General features: G+C 46.5%; 6 protein-coding genes across 6 annotated transcripts; 2 read left to right on the top strand and 4 right to left on the bottom strand.

Annotated features, from left to right (window-relative positions):
• Window positions 1-796: 796 nt before the first annotated feature.
• Window positions 797-1,686, top strand: LAJ45_08644 (uncharacterized protein; the record flags this gene model as incomplete). Its single annotated transcript, XM_046118193.1, has 4 exons — window positions 797-810; window positions 877-1,037; window positions 1,242-1,433; window positions 1,487-1,686. The coding sequence occupies 4 exons, from the start codon at window positions 797-799 to the stop codon at window positions 1,684-1,686; spliced, it is 567 nt and encodes a 188-aa protein (XP_045968470.1).
• Window positions 1,687-5,414: 3,728 nt separating this feature from the next.
• On the bottom strand, window positions 5,415-6,275 carry LAJ45_08645 (uncharacterized protein; the record flags this gene model as incomplete). Its single annotated transcript, XM_046118194.1, has 7 exons — window positions 5,415-5,441; window positions 5,517-5,548; window positions 5,627-5,638; window positions 5,723-5,804; window positions 5,869-6,005; window positions 6,125-6,135; window positions 6,232-6,275. 7 exons carry the CDS (start codon window positions 6,273-6,275, stop codon window positions 5,415-5,417), a joined length of 345 nt encoding a protein of 114 aa, XP_045968471.1.
• Window positions 6,276-7,315: 1,040 nt separating this feature from the next.
• On the bottom strand, window positions 7,316-8,567 carry LAJ45_08646 (uncharacterized protein; the record flags this gene model as incomplete). Its single annotated transcript, XM_046118195.1, has 7 exons — window positions 7,316-7,349; window positions 7,413-7,431; window positions 7,518-7,528; window positions 7,763-7,852; window positions 8,174-8,342; window positions 8,397-8,474; window positions 8,528-8,567. 7 exons carry the CDS (start codon window positions 8,565-8,567, stop codon window positions 7,316-7,318), a joined length of 441 nt encoding a protein of 146 aa, XP_045968472.1.
• Window positions 8,568-10,707: 2,140 nt separating this feature from the next.
• Window positions 10,708-14,681, top strand: LAJ45_08647 (uncharacterized protein; the record flags this gene model as incomplete). The annotated part of the gene is made up of 3 exons (XM_046118196.1): window positions 10,708-11,770; window positions 13,045-13,790; window positions 13,845-14,681. 3 exons carry the CDS (start codon window positions 10,708-10,710, stop codon window positions 14,679-14,681), a joined length of 2,646 nt encoding a protein of 881 aa, XP_045968473.1.
• A 5,830-nt stretch (window positions 14,682-20,511) lies between these two features.
• On the bottom strand, window positions 20,512-20,802 carry LAJ45_08648 (uncharacterized protein; the record flags this gene model as incomplete). The annotated part of the gene is made up of 1 exon (XM_046118197.1): window positions 20,512-20,802. One exon carries the CDS (start codon window positions 20,800-20,802, stop codon window positions 20,512-20,514), a length of 291 nt encoding a protein of 96 aa, XP_045968474.1.
• A 1,775-nt stretch (window positions 20,803-22,577) lies between these two features.
• LAJ45_08649 (uncharacterized protein) lies at window positions 22,578-23,993 on the bottom strand (the record flags this gene model as incomplete). The annotated part of the gene is made up of 2 exons (XM_046118198.1): window positions 22,578-23,327; window positions 23,388-23,993. The coding sequence occupies 2 exons, from the start codon at window positions 23,991-23,993 to the stop codon at window positions 22,578-22,580; spliced, it is 1,356 nt and encodes a 451-aa protein (XP_045968475.1).
• Window positions 23,994-24,525: the final 532 nt, after the last annotated feature.

Here is a 24,525-nt window from a genome sequence, read left to right on the forward strand (position 1 = left end):
TTATGCCAAGACGGGACTCGGACGTCAATTGAGGCTCGGGTCGGAATGGTTCCTGAGCATGCAGAAAGTCTTGGTGTCACGTGCAGAAGGAAGAGCCCCAATTCTTCGAATGGGATGACTAATGAAATATTTCGTTTCTATCGCAGAGTTCAGGTCGGTGTACCGTGTGAGATTGTCCAAGGGAAAGCATTCTCTTCTATCCAGCTCCTCTGTGAGTCCCTAAAATGCCTCTAGCACCCAAGTGGAATTCTCCCCCTTATCAGCCACAGTGATGGAAGGTTCTACTCCTTCGAACTGTGGGGAAGCAGCTTTATCCGAGCCGATTGATGCATATCAAATCTGAAATCTCTGCTTGCCGCCACCGGTCCTTTATGCTACATACAACATACTTGTACAGCGAGAGGTAGAAACAGGGGTCTAAAAAAAGGGTTTCTGTGGCTGGGCAAGCCAATAGGACTCCTCCCATATTTCTACAATAATCTTACCGCAAGCTGTATGTACCTTCATAGGGCACATGCTCCGGGAGGTAGAGTAGGTACGGTTTTTGTTGAGTTTTCGGGCTCTCGGCCGCAGCCCTCCCGCAAACATTGTAAATTTGAGCCACAGTTCTCACCGCCACGAGTGCTTGCCACACCCTACGCCACGCATTGGTCGCACGTCTTCGTGTCCTTTTCAGAATCTCCAACACCTATCTAGCCCTCATCTCTTCCTTCCATCCTCAACCTCCTCCATCACACACACATCATCTCGTCGAGCCCATCAATACCTAGTTCAAACACCATCACACACATTCAACATGAACCCTCAAATGTGAGTTTCTATCTTCAGCGCGCTGTTTCCCTTCGCTTGCTAATAATCGGCCTTGTCGCAATGTAGAACCAACCTTGTTGTGATCCTAGGGATGATGCAGGTGTCCAAGAAGATTCCCTTCGAAGATCCAACATGGCTCAACGGTATCAGGGGGATGTATCTCCTCTCTAACCTGATTATCTTGGGTCTGTACGTCTATGTCGGAACGATTATCAAGAAGAAAAATGGTTCGTATCCTCGATTTGCTTATCGCCCCCGTTAGAACGCAAAGCTCGAGCCTTGTTCCACCTTACTGCAAGAATTTTTCTGCGATCTGATCGCAAGATTTGGACCCCGTTCTTTTCTTGATGTACGAGGACATTTGATCAGCTCGACCTACTTTTCATCTATTGAAATCACTAGCGACGTCCAAACTAACAATTTCCTCGCAGACAATACCACGCTGAAATACGTCGAACCTGCCCCGCCAATGTCAGGCGAGGAGCCCAAGCTCACCACCACAACCATCGGTGCTTACGATCAGACCCAACTGCGCGCGGCCTACAAGGCTGTCTTGATGGGTGTTGGGATGATGGCCGTCATGCACATCTACTTCAAGTACACAAACCCTCTATTGATCCAGAGTAGGTTTCACCAATCCCGTCATTTAAAAGTACTTCGTATTAACTGTCTTTAGGCATTATCCCTCTCAAGGGTGCGTTCGAATCCAAGCTCGTCCAGATTCACGTCTTCGGAAAGCCTGCTAGCGGAGACCTCAAGCGCCCATGGAAGGCGGCCGGTTTCATGCAGGGAATGCAAGGCGGCGATGTCAAGTCAGACAAAAAGGCTGTTGAGGAGGCCGAGAGAGCCGGACGCGGAGGCGCCAAGGAGGAGTAGATGTTATTTACTCTTTTCTTTTCTTGTATAGAGATTGTTGGGGTCATTTTTTGTTACCTGCAGACTTTGAGTCTTGAGCAGATGGGTGAAAAACGAATATTTAATGTTTCTGATTAGGCGCGATTGTTTGGGATAGGGGTTTAAAAAATCATGGGAACTTTTGACAATTGTGACGTGCGAGCATGCATATAACGAATGAAAGTAACCACAAAATAATATAAAGGGGTAGACTCCAGTTCGAATCATTAGCCTGCATCTAGTATCCCAACGGTTTTCGAATGTCGGGATAGTAATCTCGATCTTCCAAAGCATAGATTCTACGAAGGTTCTCTCCCGTGCATTATCTACTATCAAATCAAAGAAAAACCATTTACCATCTAAGTGATAGCCAAGGTTTCCAGGGCCAGGGTTATTCGATAGGATAGTCGATCCCCAATCGGAACATCCCATATTAGGACACTACTATGTATCTCTGTTGTTGATCTGATTAGATTCCCATGTATATCACAGACAACTCTATCGGACTCATGATGCTAACAAGCAATTCCCCATTTCCGTTTTTATCAACTGGCCGGTCTGTGGACTACTGACCTCCTGGGAGGTACAGCTATCAGTAGAATTATTGCAGAAACAGGGGCCGACGATCACGCCGAGAGCAGGACGATTTTCCAACGCCACATTTCCGTAATAATCCTACCGATTGAATTCGTGGCTTGCGGAAGATCTTATATATCTATAGCAACTGCAATAATCTGGCCCGCCATTTCTTGGCTGGGTACATAGGGCAATTGGAGAGATTGACTCAGATCCAATTGATGGGGATGATAAGGACTTGGGCAGCCACCTCTTTTTTGCTTCTTTGCCAACCCCCCCCCCCTTTCTACCCCCACATCCCCCACCCCCCATGGAAAGAGAGTAAGCGTTTTAATATAGATAGGGCTATTCGTAGATAGGCCAAACTGTGACTACTGAGCCAGTTGGTCATGACAAATCACTCGGTCCTGATAGTTGTAAGTCCTCTTACTAGGCTGGACTAGAGGTCTTGGGCAACGTAGACTTTTGAAACTCGATATATATATATGTACGTACGGGTATGATGTAGAATTGTATATTTACATACATGTATGTACTTGGTATAGTTAATTACGGGCAAGTGCTTAGTACGCAGGTTTGCCGCCAGCCCTAAGCCTTACGAACCCCTGTGGACGGACATGACTGGTTCATGTTGATCCAGAGCCCTGTGTGTGCTTCGACTGGGTGGTTCATAATTCGGAGCCTTATCCCTTAACCTGGTGAGACTTGCAGGTTCGCCAGGCCATTAAGGGATAGTGTCATAGTGATACATTACCATTCTTTGAGAGAATAGAGTACGAACGTCACTAAGAAACCTCCGCGTTCTATTGGATTTGATGACGCGCCAAGTTTCGGGGGCCAATAAGTTCGAGTTCTTTGCTTCATTGTTTCTCGAATTCTTGCCGTGGTGAACACTATCTAAGACTAAGAGTATTGCTCTAGGGAGTATCAACATCCATCTTGAACCGAACTGTTCATGATCCTTTGCTCTTGTATTCAATATTGGCCATAAGTTTTGTGGTGGTGAATGGTTGTATCATGAGAGAGTTAATCACCCAGTTGCACACTGGTGATCACGGCGCGAAGCACCTGGGTAGGGTATATCACCGACGGGGCAATAATTCGCTACCAACCAGCTGGTAATATTGATTAGACTTAGCACTAGTACTCCCGACTGCATATACACATACTTGGTTTCATTGAGAGCTCAATTCCTCACAAAAGACATTCGGTTTACCATGGGCCGCATCATCTGAACTCGAACATGGGAGAAAGCAATTTAAGATAGTATCGGCTCTGGGTATCGATTCCCACCGGCAGGAGCCAGGCGCCAGGTTCACACTAGGAGATATTGCTAAGTTTCATGTAGATTCCCACCCCCCCGGTCCACCGCCCGAATACCAATTCTTTTTCTAGGCCCGAGCGCTCTTTATGATATGTGCGTCATAAGCAACTGCCTAGATCATTATGCTTTGACATAGACATGTTATAAGCACATTCGGTCAATCTATTCCCAAAATGAGTAATATACATTTGGAATACATATAAAATAATACACAAGCGTGGTATCAACCACTCATAAAGAAGCACAACCCGTACAGATTCATAGTAGCTACGACTTCACGGGGTATGGTCAACTCCAAGATTTTGTATGGAAACCAAAAGAGGTATGGCTCGAGAAGCTATGGTGGGTAGGTGTGTAAACTTCGGCGTTTGCAGCCAATCAATCTATAGAAATTGGGAGATCTACTCCCATAATGGTACTAGCGCCTAGCCCAACAGTGGAATTTTCTCTAATTCCCATACAAAAAAAGTTCCTCTGAAGTTGACACACCCACCCCCTATGCCTTCTCGCGCCATAGTCGATAAACCCCCTGCGTATCATACATCACTCCGGCGTATATTTGAGATTGACCATACGTATACCCCGTGTTGACCACACCCCAGTGAAGGCGTCTACGTATAAGCCTAAAGTCTCTCGACATATAAAACTGCTTTCACATGTTGAGAGCATCTGATTACTTAGCTATTATTGTACATGGTAGGTCTTAAAAGTTCTTGCTTGACATGAGAGCATTACATGTAGCTACTTGTAACTATAGACCTAGATATGACTGATCACCTGTTCGTTCTATGTACATCAAGTTCAGGCATCGGAAACCTGAATATGAATTCTGGAGGAAAACTAAAAAGTGTCCAAAGCTCAGAGCTAGGTATCCTCCGCGGGTAAAGGTGTTCTTAATATTTGTCCATGCGTAAACTATCGGTGTGTTTTTCCTTTTCTTCATTTCTTCATTTCTTCAATCTACACCAAATATCTTATTCGAGCAAGAGTCATCAAAAGTATGATAATTTGGGTATCTTGCCGCGGTATGTCGAGGGTTAATTAGCATGTTTTTTTTTCTTTCCATCCTAGTGGATCCTTTTCTTGAATAGGTAGTGCTTCCATGGTTTGTATATACCGCCATAACTCGAAAAATTGGCTAGCTTCCAGAGATCAAAATTACTTGTATGGGAAACTTCTGATGCAGATCAATGTCATTCAACCAATCACTCGAGTGATAATCCCTGGCCGGAGATAGCCAATTTTTCGAGTTTTGGCGGTATGCGGTGAGTATGATGGTATAGTAATACTTATGGTATTAATAGCTAATGAAAAAGGTAATTATTGAGCTTTGGCCCCTTTACTGATATAATTCTAGGAAAAACGATAGCCCGATAGCATGTACGGTTATATGTCGCTGGGAATATATGTCCGGACATAAAATGACCCTTGAAACACAGCTTGTCCCTTTTTCCTTGGAAGGGGAGGTCATATATGAACAGTTCATCATATCGATGTCTTACGTCTGCATCTGCAAGATTCCTGGGGCACTTGTAAGAACCTATATATCAATGGTTACTGCTTCCAACCTCTTTACATAAACGGCTTTTATAGCTTCAGCTGATGCTGCTTCCGTCATTTTCTCTACGGGTAGAAGATCGTCGGAGCTTCCGGACCATATGCATCACTTTTCACCATGCACCGTTCAGGACTCCGGGGAAAATAAAAGGTCGAAGTCAATTCTTCGATCTTAAGCTGCAGCTTACTGCTGTAACTTGTTATTCCCTAGGTAAAAACTGTCGACAGACGCGTGTCTGGACTTGTGTTATATTTAGAGTATTGATGATTGGAGTCTTGCCTATTAACCAAAGGGATCAGCAGCTGTACAAGCAGAAGCAGCAGCAGTAGGGCAACCGCTTGAGCGAGAACATACATGTATATCAGCATCAGTTCCAGCTAATATTTCTACCTTTGTATAAGCAGTCTGCACTGAACATCAAACTGTACTACTTTAGGTAAATCACAAATGTTTGGAGTAGATACCTGCATATATATCTATACCCCATCGAGAGTAGCGGATTACAACATCAACATTCTCCTAATAGCCGAGTTTTTCACTGCTGCGAGGGGGTTTGTTACCGTGAGAGTATCCCGGTGGGGAGGTGTTCCCGTAGGTACTACATGGATCAAGGGGTGGGTACATATGTGTAGCACTTGTGGACTAGGGAAACAAACGTCAGTCAGTACTACCTTGGTACCTCCCCGATATACACCAGAACACGCACGATGGTGTGTATCCCCGATATCAGATCACGGCCAGTATAAATTCCACCCCCGGAAGTATAACTGCGATACCACAAGCCCTTGGTAGCTCCCCAATACCAGAACGCACTCATTTTAATATCCATCTCGGAAAACGTAACTGATTATAAACACAACAAACAGAAGAAGCATTATGGCCAGCAACCACGTGGGGCGGTGCACGTGTCGGAAATTGATTTGTATGTATGAGAGGTCGAGACGAAATCAATACCGACAAACTCGAAGCTGCGCTGCACCGGCGGGATGTAATGCCGTGTTAACCCTGTTGGTAATTGGTATAATCAATGCAGATAGTGAGTGGGTGGTAGGGGAATAGTAATCCTCACCGCTGACTGCGCCGTATTTCTGGACGCATATTAATATTGCGCATTTTTTCGATCTAACTGATGCTCTAGCTACGTTTAGTAAACAATCTAACTTTCTATGTTATAAGAGTTTGCGGTAGAAAGTACGATATGTCTCCTCGCAACGTAACTTTTAAAATTATGGATTGATTCTTTTTTTTTTTTTTATTGATTGGCAATTCCATCCTGCATATGCACATCCTTTGAGAATGGAAGTTTTTGATAAAGTGCAATTCTAATTTTAGGCTAGAATCTCGCCTGGGTGAAGTTCTAACTCATATGGAAACTCCCGTTCGTATATGTATATACAACTAACTGCATTGAGCCTATTCTTCAAATAGGTGGTAAATAAAACTGCATTCCGCACAAACATAAGTAATTCAACTTGTTAGTTAGCATTGAATTATACTCAAATACTTAGCTATTACTAGAGTTGAATGTTGTGTGGGCAAAGCGTGTAAGCCTGATTCTCTACAAATACTCGGGGCTCCATATGCTCAGGTAGGTATCTGGCATTGTATATTAAATGCCAAGTCTCTGATTCCTTCGGAAGCCAAGGCACTACGACATTATCACAAGCCAAACCATTACTTATCGTCAGTACTTATCGTCGGTGAGTGAAGGCACTGCGTGGATTTCGATCCCGAGTCGGGGCAACCCACCAATACATAAACTGGAAGGTATGCTTTTTCGTTTTTCTGATGGCGTTGGCATGTAGCGCAGGGTCCTGCACTCACTCGATGCATATGTGGTGTGTGTGATATCCTAAGATAGATGGACGTTACATTAAGGTGTGAAACCGGTCCATGCACATTTCAAATGTCTTCCTAACCCGCGAGCCGTTTCCTGGGCGTGAATCAAGTACTGGAATTCAGGATATCAATCTAATAACCGGGTCCGCTTTGATGTTGAGTCTTCCTTACTTCCTTCCCTGGACGTTTCATGTGCAGCCACCGAGAAAAGCAACGAACAGGGATACCCTGAGGTACTGCAGTTCCAGGCGAGGACACGAGTGATCGGCTATGAGTTCTGGCGATCACGAAAACCATCAATGCAGATGCAAAGCTTAATTCGTTCGTTTCTTAACTCCGGAACGCGCACTTTGTATGATGATCATTTGGCATGCTCAGGTCGTTGCAAAAGACGGCACGGATTAAGCGCACCCGTGGATTTGAAAAATGTCTAGCAGATGCGGGGGTTTATCTCTCCCATCAGCTATCGTTTGAGTTCAACCAATGGTCGCGGGTACTAATAATCGTGGACCGTACTGGTAAATTGTCTGTAAATAAATACATAACTACTGGAATCCACATTGGTCGGGTGGGGGATATTATTGGCGGAAGTGCACGTAGGCAGGCATCGCGGCCAAAGGCACAACGACAACAGAAAAGAAACGCGTCGAATATCTTCTGCAAGAGCTGTTTCCTGTTCGAATCTCGTTGGTGGGTTTGACCTGGGGGTGTTGAACTTTTTTTTGCTCGTTTTTTCGTGAACGAATGAAAACCCCAGTTACCGGGTATCACCGAGGCTTTCAGCTGGAAGGTGTTCAAAAGGCTTTGCAACCATGCCGCCTTGAGAAGTTGTTGGCGTTACAGTTACAAATCTGATTAGGAAGCAAGATCTTCCATTCCCCCGTCGTCAAGTAATAGGCTAAGGCAAGCTTCTCGTGATGCTGAAAAATTGGATAGGAAGGTGATGTGCCTCTGGGATTAACCATATCTGGATGTTTTCATAGGAGAAGATCATGCTGTACATGATGTTTTTCTTTGTTAACACGACGCGAGGGGCTCGCATGCCGAGTTGTTAATTTCTCTCGAAGCGAGGCGAGGTTTCTTGCGGGTGCAAGCTTCGATGGATCGATGTTATACGGGTTACAACATGACTAGGTGGAGGTAAGGAGGTGTACGAGTACTTGCGTACATACACATCATGTTGATCGGGGTCAGTGAGTTGGCGGTGATGATAAATAATATGTATGATTTCGAGGAGACTGAGGGAGTAGGAGAGACCAGATAGTCTGTACTTATTTCCACGCAACTGAAGAAATAACCGCACTGTTGAAAACGTCTTCGAAGAGTGCGATTGTAGAGCGCCTGAACCACGACATTAATTTGTACGTGGGTAAAACTACATGTAGGGGTGCATACATAGTTTCATAAGATTGACTGACTGACCGCGACAGGCTGAAGTCTGGGGCCGAATCTCAGGCTCCTCGACCGTTATACCTATGAACGTTAGAATATGTATGTTCAATGTGCATGTATCGTATTCCACCTACTGTTTCGCGGCAAGAGTTTCCGCGGACGCACAAGAAGCATCGTAGATTTCTTTTTTCCCCCCGCAGCCGTTATGCCGCGTGGTGGGAAATTGGACGGGACCTGGGGGGTGGTCGCACAGCAACTAACGGTGCTGGTGCGAAGATAAGGAAAGAAATTTTGTGAATATGGCAGGGATGATATTGCGAGGAACGATGCAAGAAAGAGCCAGCCAGCCATGCAACGGGCGAAGGCAAAGGGGAAGGGGGGTATGTGGAGGAAGGAGAAAGGCAGAGAAGACGAGATGTGAGGTATGTATGTATGTGTATGAAGGTAGGTACTCAAATCCCGTCGACTCCTTTTTGCCTCCTTAAACTTCATCCTCGTTTCCCCGGCCTCATTACTTCAATCACCTATCTACCCACTCTTCTTCTCCTGCCGCTGTTCCTGTTCCTGTTTGCTGTTGCATCTGCTCCCGCTGTTGCTGCCACTTTTCTGTCGGCCATCTTGAATCGGTTCTATCCACTCCCACTCAAGAAGTTACTTGCCCCACCATACCACGATTGAGACTGACCCACCAAGAAGAAGAAGAAGAAAGGAAGAAAGAAAGCGAGAGATATTGAGAGATATCTTAGAGAGAGGGAAAAAGAGCAAGAGGGATATAGAACAATATCAACTTTTGTAGCTGGGAGTTCCTTGGTTGAACAGCATAATCATAATCGACCGTCAATTCGTTAATTCCAGCCCTTTTCAGTCAGTGGCCGATCCTTCCAGGTGGGGGGGAGTTGAGAAGCGAAAGTTGCTGCAGACAGGGAGACGGTGCACGAGATAGAGAGCCAAAAGGACATATCGGTTAACTTAGTCAGGGGACACGAGTATTTTTGATCTGGTCGCCGAAGAGAACTGAACGCCGAATACTAACCACCACCACCACCACCACCACCACCACCACCACCATCGCCTTCCCGCTCGCTACCACACATCAGGGAGAATCACCCAGCTTATACCAGTAACAGTACTCAATTACACTTTACGTTTGCAATCTTCTCGTCATCACAGCCATCACACCTTCTTCACACGGGGCATACATAGCCAAGGGATCAGGACTGCATAGGATCAAGTATATCTGCTACCTAGAAAGACTGATCTTAGCGAGAACCGAAAGAGGTAGAGGAAGCGAGGGAAGAGATAGGCCAGTCGAGAGTATTATTATTATTATTTTGCTGTTTATTTGGCATCTGTTGCACCAGTACAAACAGCCACTAGTACTGTTACTACCGCATACATACTTGAGCTCTGCCTGCCTGCCTGCCTGCCTGCCTGCCTGCCTGCCTGCCTGCCTGCCTGCCTGCCTGCCTGCCTGCTACTGTCAATTACACTTCCTGCGGTGAGTGGTGATCATAACGGTCCATAGCTACCGTTTATACATTCCGAGACTGGAGGAACCCAGTACCAAGGTACGGAATATTCTCTCAGTGGGAAACAAAGGGTCAGACCAGCTCGGCGACCTGAATTCCACTCCACTCCACTTTGCTGCCTGTGACTGTGCGGAGGAAATAGGCAGAAATAGAAACCTCCGAAGCGATAGACTAATCAACGCAACAAACCCTTGCAAAGGGAGGTCCCAGGCTTTCGAATAAAGTTGCGATACGATAACATCAGGCCATATCATACACACCACCCCCTTCATTTTATATTATTTTTATCCACCCCTCGCCTCCACCCCCTCCCTTCTTATCTCGTTAGACGGCGGACGGTATCAACGGCATCTACGGCACCGGGGAAATAAAGTTTTTTTTTTTTCCCTTTCCCTTCCCACACCAAGCTGCAGGCTTCCTCGGCGATCATAGTTGACATCCACGCGATCTCACTCGGTCGATAGCATAGCATACATACATTACATACACAACCTGGCATTAGCAAGCCGTCCCGTTCCAACCACTCAAATCAGATTCCATCCATCAGGCAGGCAACACAAGTAACGCACGCACAAATACGGCGAACAAAAGACCTGTAGCGTAGCTTACCCTTCAGCCTTATTCACTTACTCCCTTACCCCCAACCACCAACCCCCAACCCCGTACCGTTCCATCCCATCCACCCATCCATCCCATCATCCAATCTACTTTACATCAAACGCCACACAAATTCCCCGAACACACACATAGCCAAGACCTTTTGACATATTCCCGAAGTCGCCGAGATGTCATACCCCCCCTCAAATATCCCTGGCGCTTACCAGTTCGCCCCCAATGGCGTAGTAGCTGGGGGAGATGGAACTGTAGCTGGTGCTCCCGTTACGACCGCAACTGCCACAGCTAACCCCTCGTTCACCAATGTGGTAGGATACTCTTCTGATCATGATGGTGCAAGTGGAACATCAAGCGGAGGCGGGAAAGGAGGAGCCAGCAGCGGAACAGATTATTCTACCGACGGGTATTCATCGTCTGCCAGTAATGGTAATGCATATGGTGAATACCCTAGTGTCGCCTACCAGCAGCAGCAGCAGCATCAGCAGCAGCCACAGAATCTCATTCCTCAGAATATTCCTCAGCATATTCAGCATCAGCCACAAGTAATTAACAACCAAAATCCCCCTCCACATCCTATCCATCAAATACATCATGATGTTCAATCATCATCTATTGGAGCATACCCCCCACACCCCCAATATCACGCAGCCCCTCTCCAACCCCAGGTCATGCCCAACGCGCCATATGACCACCCAGATCAATTATACTCTGCTGCCGCAATTCCTCCGCAACAACAGCACCAACAGCACATGATGCAGCATCAGCAGCAGCAGCAGCAGCAGCAGCAATCTCCCCCCTCATCTATGGTGCCCCCAGTCTCGCAGCCTCTTCACCCGGCACCTGTTCAGGTCCAAGCTACCCCAGTGGTGCCAGCTCTTCCTCAAGGGGCCCCAACGAATAGACAACAACAGGCCCAACAGCAGCAGTACCAACGTATTGCACGATTCGTTGGTCCTCCTCCCGTGGCTCTTGCGTGCACGGAGTGTAGGGCCCGCCATTTGAAGTGTGATGCAGGCGTTCCGTCCTGTAACCGCTGCCAAACTGACGGAAGGGAATGCTCTTATATCAAGTCACGTCGTGGGTGGAAAGGAACTAGGAGAAAGAAGGCGGCGGCTGCTGCTGCGGCAGCAGCTTCAAAGGAAGAGTCTAAACCTGTTGGCGATGAGCCCGGGTCTTCATCAGCGGTGGAGGTAAAGAAGGCCGAGGAGAAACAGGGGAATGGCAATAACGAAGGTAAGGTCCCCATTTTCAGTATTTATTCATTTCCATACGTCGGCGAACCTTTGATTGTTTCACTCCTCCAATGTCTCGTTTTCGAGAGTTTCAAATTTCTTTGTTTTGGGCGTACACACACAAGCACGTTTTATTATTTGTTTTTTTTAATCCCCTTAATTTTCAAGCCGTTTTTTGCGGTTGCGGTTATTCCTTTTTTCACTCCCTTTCGCATTTGATTCTGCCCCCGGAAGTACCGAGGCGTTGGGGCGCATGGCCTCGTGGCGTTTTCTTGAATGCTTGATTCGGTTAGGCGATCAAGAACCAGGGCTTCGGGGACTTGACTCGGGGACTGCGGGGATCTTGGTGTGGGTGCAAGTGGGGGCTTGGCACAACGACGAATGTGGCTGGTCGCCATTCTTCCCTAACGCTAGGGATGCTTCGGCGACCTCAAGACGGTCCAAGCTTCTTACACAAACCGAGACTGTCCATGTCTGGGACGCCGCTTGTCCTCGTCCCTGCCATTTACCGTTGGTCACAACCCACACTACTCTACCACTTCCACCACCACTACCCTCTACCGTCGGGTATATGTATGCTACAAGTAGATATGTAGGTACATACACCTACTCAGGCCTTCTACCACGGCGATTTCCAGGTATATGTGTACATGTACCTCCCCGCCTGCACGATCGCCACAGTCTTTTTCCTGCAGTCATCGTCATCTAGATATTTTTTGGTGATACGAGCCAAAACCTGAGACCTCTTCTCTTTGGGAGAGATTTATTTTTTCCCTCTTCGATACCTTGACTGCCTCCAGTTGCCAAACTTCGGTAATCTTTGAGGCTAGTGGCACTTGGCTGTGCTAAGATCTCACTCTCGGGATCTACACGCTCCCTCCCTCCCTCCTGCACTGAATTTTGTCTCAAAGATTTCCCTGCACGGTTACGGGGAAGATCGTCATTTGCTTGTATACGGCCCGCTGGTGTCGTCGCCGAAGAAAAGACCCCCCAGTCACCCGTTTCGATCCTACGGGCGAAACGCTATTCTTATTTCTTCACCTTTCTCACTCTCCCCATATCTTTCCTTTCCCCATAAATATATAGTACTTCCCTTCTTTGTGTTAGCTTTTTCATCCTTATCACTACAAGCTCATTTTATTATCCACCTTCCTCTTATACTAGTTTAAAGACACTTTTTATTTCTTATAACATTCTCCCGCAAGCTGTCGCAAATGGCAAAGACAATGATGGGTTGGTCACTACATAATTCTAACACTTGGTCAAAACCATTAGCATCTCCACCTACTCGAGTAGCACCACCAAAAGCCAGTGGAAAATGCACTTCATTCAGCAAGAATCCCCTTCCTTTGGCGAACGCACCCGCGAATGATGCCGCCCCAACTGCGGCCGGCACGGTCACTACAAACCCTCTTGATACTCTCCGGACCTATCACAAGAACAGCACCACCTTCCCCGCTCCACAGGAACTTCCAGCTCCTGCACCAGCGACTGCCAATCTGCTACAAATTTACTATGCCTACTTCCATTCAGCACATCCATTTATTTTACCACCAACTCAACTTATCACAACACCCGCATCACAACTTATGGTTTTGCTGCCAGTAATCCGTTTTGTTGCCTCGTTCTTTGCTCAAAACGCACCTACGGAGACGTTCAGGCAAGATGCCGAAGCTGCCCTTTTTAACAACCCTCCACGGAATGCATTCACAGTGCAAGCACTCCTGCTATTTGCCATTGCCCTACACAGCGATAATGACCAAGAAAGGTGTGCCGAAGTCAAGGATAAAGCCATCGAATTGGCTCTAGATCTAGGAATGAACATGAGTGAATTCTCGGAGAGTTCATATAACGGATCACCGGCAGGGAAGGTTTTAGCTGAGAGCTGGAGAAGGACCTGGTGGGAACTTTACTTTCTCGATGGTCTCCTAGCTGGGTTCCATCAAAAGGACTCTTTCAAGCTCTGGAGTCTGCCATGCACCGTCCCGCTACCCTGTGAGGAGAAGGACTATCACAAAGGAGTATGCTTTGCACTTCCCCACTGCTTGTTGAACATGATGCTAACTATTTAACAGAGTATTCCAGAGCCAAAATCATTGCAAGAGTTCGATGATCGTTACTTCGCACTCGAACAAGTAGTCTTTAGCTCTTTTGCTTACCGTGTTGATGCGGTCCGCATTCTTGGTCAAGTGTTGGCTGTTGGTCAAGGAAGCGAACAGGATGACCCTAAGGCTGATGCCGCTGACGCCAGTCTTGTCAACTGGGGACTTCATCTGCCGAGTTGCAAGAAGGAGCTGGTTGGAAACGACCGAAGAGTGGACGAGATGCTTTTCCAGGCCCATATGGTCGTCTACGCAGCAACCATCTATCTTCATCGCCCAAAATCGCACCTTGCCATCTCAGTAGTTCCCAGCGATACGTCGTGTACATCGCCGGAGTCATGGTCAACATCCGCTAAACCAATTGCAATGCACACTGCAAAAGCAATTACCGCCGCAAACACAATTGCCAAACTCGTTACCCTCCCTGCTCCATTGATCAAGCATACGCCATTTTTCACATGTGTCATCACCCTTGCTGCTATTGTGCATCTCTCTGCATGCTCCTGGCTGTTGACGGGTGACGAGGGCTTCCTCGCAAAGGAACGTATCAGGCTTGGTGTTGGCGCGCTGAAGACACTGGGCGAGGTGTGGAGCGTAGCAGATTGTGTACTCATGCAAGTCAAGGGGGTTGCAAGAGAAGTCTTCGCTATGCATATTCCAGAAGGAACGCAAAGAACTGGCATCATCACAGCGGAAGAAGTGTTCAGATACATTGACGAGGAGAGAACACTGGAGATTGTGGGCGGCGATGCGGATTATCACGGAATGCCAGAGTTGGACTGGAACGGGGAGTGGAATGTTCTTCCTTGAGGATCTGGTTATACTTTCAAGCGTTTTTCTATTTATTTTTTTCTTATTTTTTGGGGTTAGGGACTTTGCTCTAAATTTTCCTTTCAAAACATTATATCCTATATTACACCATCATTTCTTTTATTTACTGTGTTTGCTTTCATTTGTACAGGGAGCGTTCATTTGAGACGATCATTCTGTCTTCCCTTCTTTCTTATCCTCTCTGCATCTCACTGGCTTTTGAGAAGGTGTTTGGGTATAAGCTTCGGCAATGTATAGGCGTAAATAACGAAGAACGAGTCTCCTTTTCTAAAATTAATATCAGTTCAAAACATATGTACGTTGCTGCTGTTTCTCCTATGATGGTTGTTCCGAAAATCTCTACATGTAGGTAGTTGTCTAACCTATTGCTGCTGCGCTGGCTACACTATAGACTGGGTTTCCCATTTTACGTGTACAAACTTTTCCACATGATTCTATTCAACCAATTGGTGAGATTTGAGCTGTGTAACTGTTGACGAGTAAGTAAATAGTGTGATTGGGCGTAAGCGTGTGTCGAGTGATGACAGATGATGCGGAACCTTCCATGGTGGGTGGGAGGTATCGGTAGTGATTGGCGAGCAGACAAATGTATGTATTTACTAATTACATGGACTAGCTTAGTGATCACTCGTCTCTCGCGCCTCCCTTTGCACAACTCGTGTAAGATCTTTCGAGAGGTTGTGAGTACATAAAAAGGGGAAAGGTTTGATTCCCCATCTAGATCTATCTAGCGCCGTTTCGCTTCGTTGTCTCTATTGTGCTTCTTCGGCGACTTCGGGCTCCTTCGGGGATGATGGAGAACATATCATATTACATGTATGTGACCGTACGCGTGGGCTGGCGCGGGGGGGAGGGGGGAGCTTTTCACCTCACTTCCTTTCCCGTTCCTTGGGTTATGCGGCTATGTGCATGCAGAGCCTAGAAATGTAGCCCCAGCTAAGATCATACTACCTTCTTTCCCTTCCATCACCCCCCCCCCCCCTTTCCTCCCTCCCATCCTGTGTAACTTGATTCAGAAAGAAAAAAAGCTTCTGCAGCCCTAAGTCATATCCTGGTAGAGATCTACCAAGAATGTACCATATGATTGGTAGCTTTGCACCTCATGCTTCGGAGCAAGACATCATACATCAAGTCTACCCTGGCTCTTTATTTTTCTTCTCCCACTCATTGGAAAGATGGGTTTAGTGGGGAAAGGAAGGTGGGAGAGTGACCTGGACAAGGGGGGGAGGTTGATCGCGAGAGGTAGATCTGTGAGAGGACAGATCGGGTGTCTCATCTAAATGAAACCCCAACTGGTGAACCAGCCAGACATGAGGACTCTGCCCTATCTTCTCACTCTGCCAGCGGGGACGAGTGTCAGAGAACAAAAAGGTGGGAAAAGAAGCACCATAGCGTTTGTCGGGGACCACTGTTTTCGATACGTAGGTACATGGAGTCAGTCCTCAAATCCCACACTATGAATCTTATGTCTCAGATTCGGTAGGAGTCTCCTGTATCGGGTTGTGAGACAGTGAACAGGATTTTATATCTGGATCGTGAGACATCTTCTTGGTTTGCTGAGATTCAATCACAAGGCCGGTGAGCGTTTGTAAATTTGGGGATTCGAGGTGTGCTGACAATCTCCAAAGCTCCTTACTGGTTGATATCCGAGAAGAGGTGATGTAAATGTCCGAGGTGGGCGCTCTGCTTGATTCTACTGGACACTTGAACAAGCTGATAGTGGGAATCAATAAGCAAAGGTGAGGTAAACGACCCAATACCCAATCTTCCTTTCTTCGGCGTCTTCGTAGGAGCAATAATTCTGCATTAACCAGAGAGTTGAAATAAAACAAAGCATGTACCAAGATATATGCACACCCATCCAATCGCATCTGACAGCCCACCCTATCTTCATTCGTGACTTAGTTATCTTTAATTGGGTATTGCAGCCATGCTTACTTGACCCTGGCATCACCCTTTACCTCCACCTCTACCTTCTCCATCTACGTACATACTACTATTCGCGAACTACCCTATCAAGTCCAGGCGGCTTCAGCCCGGTAACGCAAAAAGTTCTTCCATCATCGGACCTTCCGGCATCGGGGACCATTTTATTTATGCACTCAAGATGAAGAGCATTCGCGGGAATACACTGGGCTGTGCAGGTCATGGGCCACCCCCACTTATTCTTCTAGAGTGTGCATTACAGACCTGCATAGCGAGCTCGGACGAAATCTAACCTTCCAGGGAGTATATAATATTACATGTCCCGCTAATGACAGGACGTCTTAGGTCTCAGGTCCTAGGTCTAACTCAGCCTGATGATGAGTCTCATTGTTTGGTGCCTAGTTATCCAACTGAAACTGAAACCGGAAGTGATGGTGAGACTTTGACTCAGTTTTGATTCCCCGGAGCCTGCCTTACCTATCGGGTTCACACACACAGCCGTGGTAGGCAGGATCGACAGCTAGTTTGGTCCCCGAGTACCGGCAGACTGGTTAGTCCAGCTCACTAGAAGTTTAGAAGGATGTGTTGCATGGTCGATTTGGAATCTTCTGAGTTAAGGAGTAGACACATACTACATACGATTGATGAATCGTGCTACGAAAGTAATGAAACGCGCCCGTCAAAGCGTGTTAAAACAATTCCTAGAACCTACTACTTAAGGTGGCTGTTGCCGCTTCAATGCCAAGTTGGCAAAACGTGGCCGGAAAATTCAAACATTTTGTTTGTCTTGACCCTTGGCAAATATCATAACATAATCTTGCATATGGGTGTCAGCTAATTCGGGACATACTTAACTACAAACAGTACCATAATGGAAGGTCTTATCTGATTACTGAACTAATGTAATGGCCTTGACGATAACACAGAGACGGGATGAAAGCGGGAGCGTGATCACGGTGTGATACGTATGATTTCTTATCGTCACCGTTTTCCTTTTTTCTCGGGGAGTGAAAAATCATATAACGGCGATTGAAATGGACGTTCGAATAAGAAGATACCTCATCATTAGATAACACTCCTTACTTTACTCCCAAGTGATTATGCTTGCTGACCAGTAAAATGGTGAAACAGCAGCAGAGATGTCTTGGCTTCTTCGAAATCCATTGCCAAGATGCCGTGTTGATCAGCAGCAGCGTTTGTTTTCATGAGATTTGACTGAGCCCGAACATGGGGAACAGCTGAAGCAAGGGCTCCTAGAGCATTAATTGATCAATCTCCACTTTGGTGTGATTGAAAACGGCATTTCATCCCACCATCCACCACATATCTTTGCTTTTCTCTCGTGTCGAGGTGAAGTTATCGGCGAGCAATCGAGGATCGAAAATAGGTTCCGGGTGGCTATATCTCAAAGTGAAGAAAAAAATAAGTCTTCTTACTTGGCAATAGGACGCCTTGCCTCGTGATTCATGTTTTTAATGGTGACGGAAAGATTTATTTCTGCTGCATACTAAGGGAAGTGCGCTTTTGCTTCGTTCTGCTTTACGGAATGTTCCATTACGAAGGGATCCGACGAATCACAGAGCTCTTCTGCTGCGTGTTTGCAGCGGGTCAAGGTATGATTCCAGAAATGCAGAAATCCATGCTATGCCAAAAAATGCAGAACATTTTGATGATCATATCACGTGATTTTTGCTTTTTGGTATTTATGCAAATCTTTTCCCAATGATCACGGTGCTAGTTGGTTCGCCGTGGCGGTCAGCTAAGCGCATGCGCTTACTCTTAATTCCAGCGCGTTTGACTGGATGGGTCTCACCATCGGCAACTACACACCGGTGCTGTTGCTCCTTGAGGCGCTCATACAAGATCACTCGGTAAGCTATGGCTGTCCTCTACCCAATTTGGAGTGGTTGTTACTAAGCTAAGCCGCAATTGCGTGTATGCCTAGAGTTATGTCAGTAGCCTCCCTCAGCTGTCTTACCCCTCATCCGCTCATGTTGGCCTTTCCTTCTTCGCCCACAGCAAGACTTTTAGGATAGGAGTAGCCGAGCGGTGAATGTTCTTCGGCTTCGGCGAATGCAAGGCTGAACTCCCGTTGGCGGCAGTAATTGGGAACCAGGAAAATGCCGATTTTGCAGATGGTCCACTCTGCTTGGCAGGCACCGTTGGTTGATCGGTGTCTAAGCAAAGGTGAAATGGGAATATGTCTTACACAAACAACCTCCTGCTGAGTTTACATACCATACCAAGTAACTACATACTTCTTATCTACATAGTTGGTTGTTCATGAGGGGTCACTAACACATGCGCTATTTCGGGTACTAGATTTGTGTCTAATCTTGGGGGTTAACTACATCACATATAGGAGTAATTCTACCTAGTTTAGGTCACCGGCGACTGCAGGTAAGATGAACTTGGTGAAGGGACTCTCTTTTACTACACTACATTTGGGTGTGCTATGAAGCAACATATTCAAGCCACAGGGTAATGCTGCCGTAAATGTACCTTTCTACAGTGGGGGTAAAATTTGCCAAGGAGTTTTGCGATATCGGTTTCTTCAATTGAAACGACTGTGGCACGGTGGAAATGAAGATTGTCATGCTGCCATCCTCTCTTTACTAATTCATAAAGTGAATTGATTCTGGATGTTTCGGCTTCTCCGCTTCGTTACTTGAATCCTGGTGCATATCATGGGGAATCCCGTAACGCAAGTATGCTTGTATGCCAATGCCAAGAGACATTTGAGACATTACTACTCTAGCTGCGTATGAACTAACGAATTTAGGCACAGTTTTTCTTGCGCAATATTTACTCAGCAGACCCAAATTTCCGTCGATATTAACCGTCGCATAAGCTCGAAAGTCACAACTACCTAGCCACTTCAGGTGGCGGTGATAAGGTTATGACTTCCCAAGGATGAGATATCAGATTTGAGGTACAAGGTGTTGTTTGTAAGTGATTCGGAAGGGTTTCTCCGGGTCTTGGAATATTTATGCACTCGTGAGCATCTTAAATGAGAAGATATACATATCGGATATGACCGGCTAGTTGTTGATCTTCCAGTTCGTTTACTAAGATGGGATGACGAGCATCAAGAGTATTTTTTCGATCTGGAGTATTTGCAGCTAGCAGAGGATGAATGATGTCGGATGTGGTATGAGCATCGCATTGGCAAAAATTGGCAAATATGGCTATGGGGTACATTATTGTCAACAATGACAAGCCGAAATCGAGGATACGTGTCACCGAACGATGTCTACATGTGATCTTATATTGGGATTATAGTATATCATGGATATCGACCGGTTGAAAATACATCATTGCTAAAAACCAATTGCTTCGATTCGATCCCTCACATGAAGGTTCTTTGTGTCAGTCAGCCCACGAGCTAAATACCTGTTCGATCTCTGGTTTCTTGTCTAATGGCACTTTTTCTAGACTCTGAGCTGAGTGTCGAACGTAACTTCCCGTCGTTTCAGCTCAGTCTTGCTCTCGGGGCGTGGTTCGTCAACGGAAGGCTGCATACAGTAGTTCTATTTTTTTTTTATTTATTTTAATCTTGGCCAATCAGTTCGTTAGCCCCTCTTTTTCGGCGTTGGGGCCTCCTCCTGGAAGGACTTTAGGTCACGCTGTGACCGACGTATTTTATATCAGGATAAGTAAATATTATTTACTTTTGCTTTTCGAGTGAGGAGGTGTGATTGGGAGTGTGTCAGGGATTCGGCATAGCGCGGAACACGCAGTATCACTCATACATGGTAGTCTCACTCGGATAAGGTACGAGAGGTTATTTCGTGTTCATTATTACGGATCTGTCAGATTTAATTCCTATTCATTCTGCAGTCTAACCCGAATCTCTAAATCTCGTCTAACTCTTAATTCCGAACTACAATAGAACATTAGCAACTCCGGCAACAACCACCAGACTCGCAGCCAACCCAACCCCGAGTGGGGCTGCAGCAGCACTATTACTCCCAGCTGAACCAGACTTCTTGCTGGACTTGGATGATCTCCCTCCACCACCTCCCCTGCCACCTTTGGGCGATCTTCTAGCAATATACGTAACGGGAGCTACCGGCGCGAAGATGTCATCACCAGTGTCGATGACGTCACTAGTAATGACTGGCGCGGCGAGAAGGGTGAGAACTGCAATCGTCTTGAGGATAGTAGGCTGCATTTTGCTTAGTTTGACTTGTTTAGTTTGTGTTGTAAGTGTTGTCTTGTTATTGGTTCTTGCGAGTTTATTGCTTTTGTTGGGGAGATCATTATTACTTTTTAGGAGTGCTACTTATAGCGTTGGATGAGGGGGACTTGGATTTCAAGATGAAATTTTCAAGTCATTGGGTGATGAACAAGTTTTTCAGAATTTGAGTGGAAGCGACGATTTTTGAAACGAAACGACATGTGCACAAAGGCGAGATCCGGTACCTACGAGTGATATCTTATGATGGCACTCATTCAGGTCCCAAAAACCGGCGAATAAAACTTAGTAGACCAAATAAGATCTATAGGGGCACTTTCAAAAGACTAATAGGTTATAGCTGCATTCTCCTGGGTCATCATGGCACAGTTCTTTGTACTCAGCACCTCCGACTTAATGTTAACTTTGAAACACATTTTTTGATTATGGGCTATAGAACGATACTTTGAGTTTGTTGTTTCGTTTCAGCCCCTCTTGTCGAAAATGTGGCTTTTATGAACGGATCAAGACTAAAGTTCAACCCAAGAGAGTAACTTGTCGAAGCCATTTGCTCTATCGGTTAGGCAGTTAAGTGGCCAATTTATCGGCCACATTGTAGGATTAGAAGTGCTGCCTGTAGTGTAAAACTAGTGATTTAGAGGTCGATATGTGTATACAGGAAGGTGTGTGTTAGGACTGTCTGGTATTCTTGTTCAACGGGGGGTTTAAAAATGAGGCTCTGTATGCATGTGATACACAAGACGTAGCGAGCTCGAGGGTAGTTGCAGGGAAACACGATTCACCATCTTCAACAACATTGCGCAATCGGGCTGTGACTAGGGCTATATATATGTATTCTTTTACCCGTACAGACCCTTCATCTACCATCATTATCATCATTGTTATCATAGTCTAAGGTAGTACTCTTTCTGTCCTAGCGGCCTTCCATACACTGGTTGGTGATTCTTTGTTAGATGGCTTCCCTAGCCACCCGAACACCCCCCTCACCCGAACAGTCAACGTCAAAAAGAAAGGATCTTCGTTGCAACCGGTGTGTGTACTAATCATACTCAACTGTTCGGGTGAGGGGGGTGTTCGGGTGGCCAGGGAAGCCATCTATATTATTAACCTTATCTAATCAGGCCGTCACATCACGCCAGAACGAGGGCCACCCACTTCTTGGTTACTTATCGACATTGGATCACCTACTTTTGGTATTTTGATTCTGATTTCTCAATCTCGTAAGACCAACGTTATCCATTGAGTTGTGGATTGATTTTTTTTTGTTTAATTCATTAAGAGTTGTGGATTGAGAATACAAGGCCAATTAGCTAAAATACTGCTATGCATGAGGCACAGCAGATGTATCTTCAATTCCAGATCCCTTCTATCCATTATCCTCCAATTATTATAACGCTCTCATCAAATGTGCCCAAGTAAGCACAAGTATGCGATATCAAACCTAGGTAGTTGCAATGTGCTAATTGGTTAGGTTTTCGATAGGTGGTCACGTGAAATCATGCAAAATCACTCGGGGCTTGGCGGGAATCTACTGAGTACAGCCTCGTATATAAAATCAATTCTTTCTCTCCTAAATACTTTACATGTAGCCTGACATGTCCTTTTAAGATGCAGCCGTAATACCGCATTAAAAACCCAATGCAGTAAAAATACCACATTCTAAATAATAAACCAAAGAAACAAAAAGAAACACTTTTCATACAGTATACATTGAACTATACACCGATCCGCCAATCCATAGTCTAAACAATCTAAGCGTATGTTGAGCCGATATCACCGAACTTGATGTTGGAGTAGGTGACCTGGGCATCCGCGTTGTTGGCCTCGACGTCAGCGGGGACACCAGAGGTGGTGGCACAAGTTCCACGCTTGACACCAGGTGCAGATGCGTCCTTGTCGAGAGGGTAGGCGCTGTCAAGCCACAACATCTGAGCCGCATGGTCATCCCAGATACTGAGAGCAAGGACCATCCCTTTGTCAAAAGCATCACCCATCTTGGAGAGCCCACCCTTGGTAGCGAAGTCGTTGGTGTCGCCGAAGGCAGTCTTCTGGGCCGAACAGTAGTCATCGGTAATTGAGTCATATGCATCCATACCAGCAATGTTAACCTTGGAGTTGACAATGGTCTGTCCATTCTGGACGTAGAGGCGGCGGATCTCAGAGAGGGCACCAGTGGTGGTGTTGTCGGCAGTGAAGAACTGGGTAACAACGGTGAAGGGCTGGGTGGTATCGACGGTAAGTCCTTCACCGTAGTAGGTGGTGTCACCCATGCGGTAGGAGTTGAAGTCACAACCGTCCTTGTCGCAAACACTGCTGTATCTGTCGGTATCTCCGCAGTCATCGCCTTCGCAGCGGACCTGGCCATCGCTACAAGGGTGGGGAGTGAAGGCGGAAGAGATGCTGTTGGCCTCCCAGACGTCCATCTCGTCACAGCAAGATCCATACTTGCCAGTTCCGGAGTTGACATCGCTGTCAGAGCCAGTCCAGCCATCAACATTGGCCTAATGAGAAGGGAATGATTAGTAAAACTTCAGAAAGAGAGATGGATAGGGAGTATTTACCTCTCCGTTGATGAACTTAATGTCGTGAGGGCATTGAGCATCACAGTAACCGGTTCCGTACTTGGCACCAGCCTTGTTGGTGGAGTACTTAGCCATACCACCATCTGCATCCATCTGGGAGAAGTAAAGAGCACCGTTGAGACCGCAAGGAAGCTTGGAGACGTCAACGTCGAAGGTGAACTCCTGGTTCTTCATGTTGAAAATCTGGTACTCGCTGTCGCTGGCCATAAGGTACACACGGGATCCGACGTTGGTGTTGGTGCCCTTGGTGACAAACTTGAGGGTAAGGGCGGTACCAGTGGTGGTGATACCATAGGTTCCAGAGTAGTCGGCACCATCAAGAGCGCAGTTTGATGCGCAGGTGGCTCCATCAGGGCAAAGGGAGGCGTCCCAGTCCTGACCGGTGTAGCAGTTAGTGTAACCGCTAGTGGTGTGCAACCAACGCCAGTTGGCATCGAGAGTGACCGAAGTGGAGAGAGTAGTGCAGCCACCGCTGGTTGTGCACTTCTGAGAAGTGAGCTTGGGGTGGGTTTCCGCAGTGACCGTACCGGCCTGTTGGCCGCGCACAAGGGCAACGACTGAGAGAGAGACGAGAGCACGAAGCATTTTGAATGATAGACTGAAGACTAGGCTGTTGGATTGATGAAGAGACTGATGGTGAGATGCAGAGACTGATGGTGAGATGCAGATTGAATTTAGGGGAGAGAATTGAAGCTTTATATACGTTAACAAGTACACCGAAATCTAGATGGTAGCATGGGTCCAGGGACCAAAAGCCGTACGCCAATATCGCAAATATGCTTGTACTACAGAAGAGCTCAGTGGGTAGTGAATGATGGGACTATCATCCGTGTGCTAATGCTAGTATCGAAGTAGATCTCTATGTGTGGTTGTGGAGGTAGGCCTGCCACTGTCAATTGCAAGGGTATGCTACTATCGAGTATGCAGGTACTACTGCTGTAGCCACACCCGTGGGAAAAAAAAGCACTACTCGCGCGGCAAGTTGTTTGAAAAAAAGTATGGCCCGAGACAACTGAGAGGGTAGTCGGCGGGACGGACGGCCGGCGGAGCCGTGAATACATTGAACAACGGCAATCCACATAATGAGCAACCCTGGTATCATGAGGTTTCCCCGAGC

The sequence above is a fragment of the Morchella importuna genome (genome assembly GCF_003444635.1).
Source record: "Morchella importuna strain M04M26 chromosome Unknown Morimp01GS031, whole genome shotgun sequence".
Taxonomy (NCBI): domain Eukaryota; kingdom Fungi; phylum Ascomycota; class Pezizomycetes; order Pezizales; family Morchellaceae; genus Morchella; species Morchella importuna.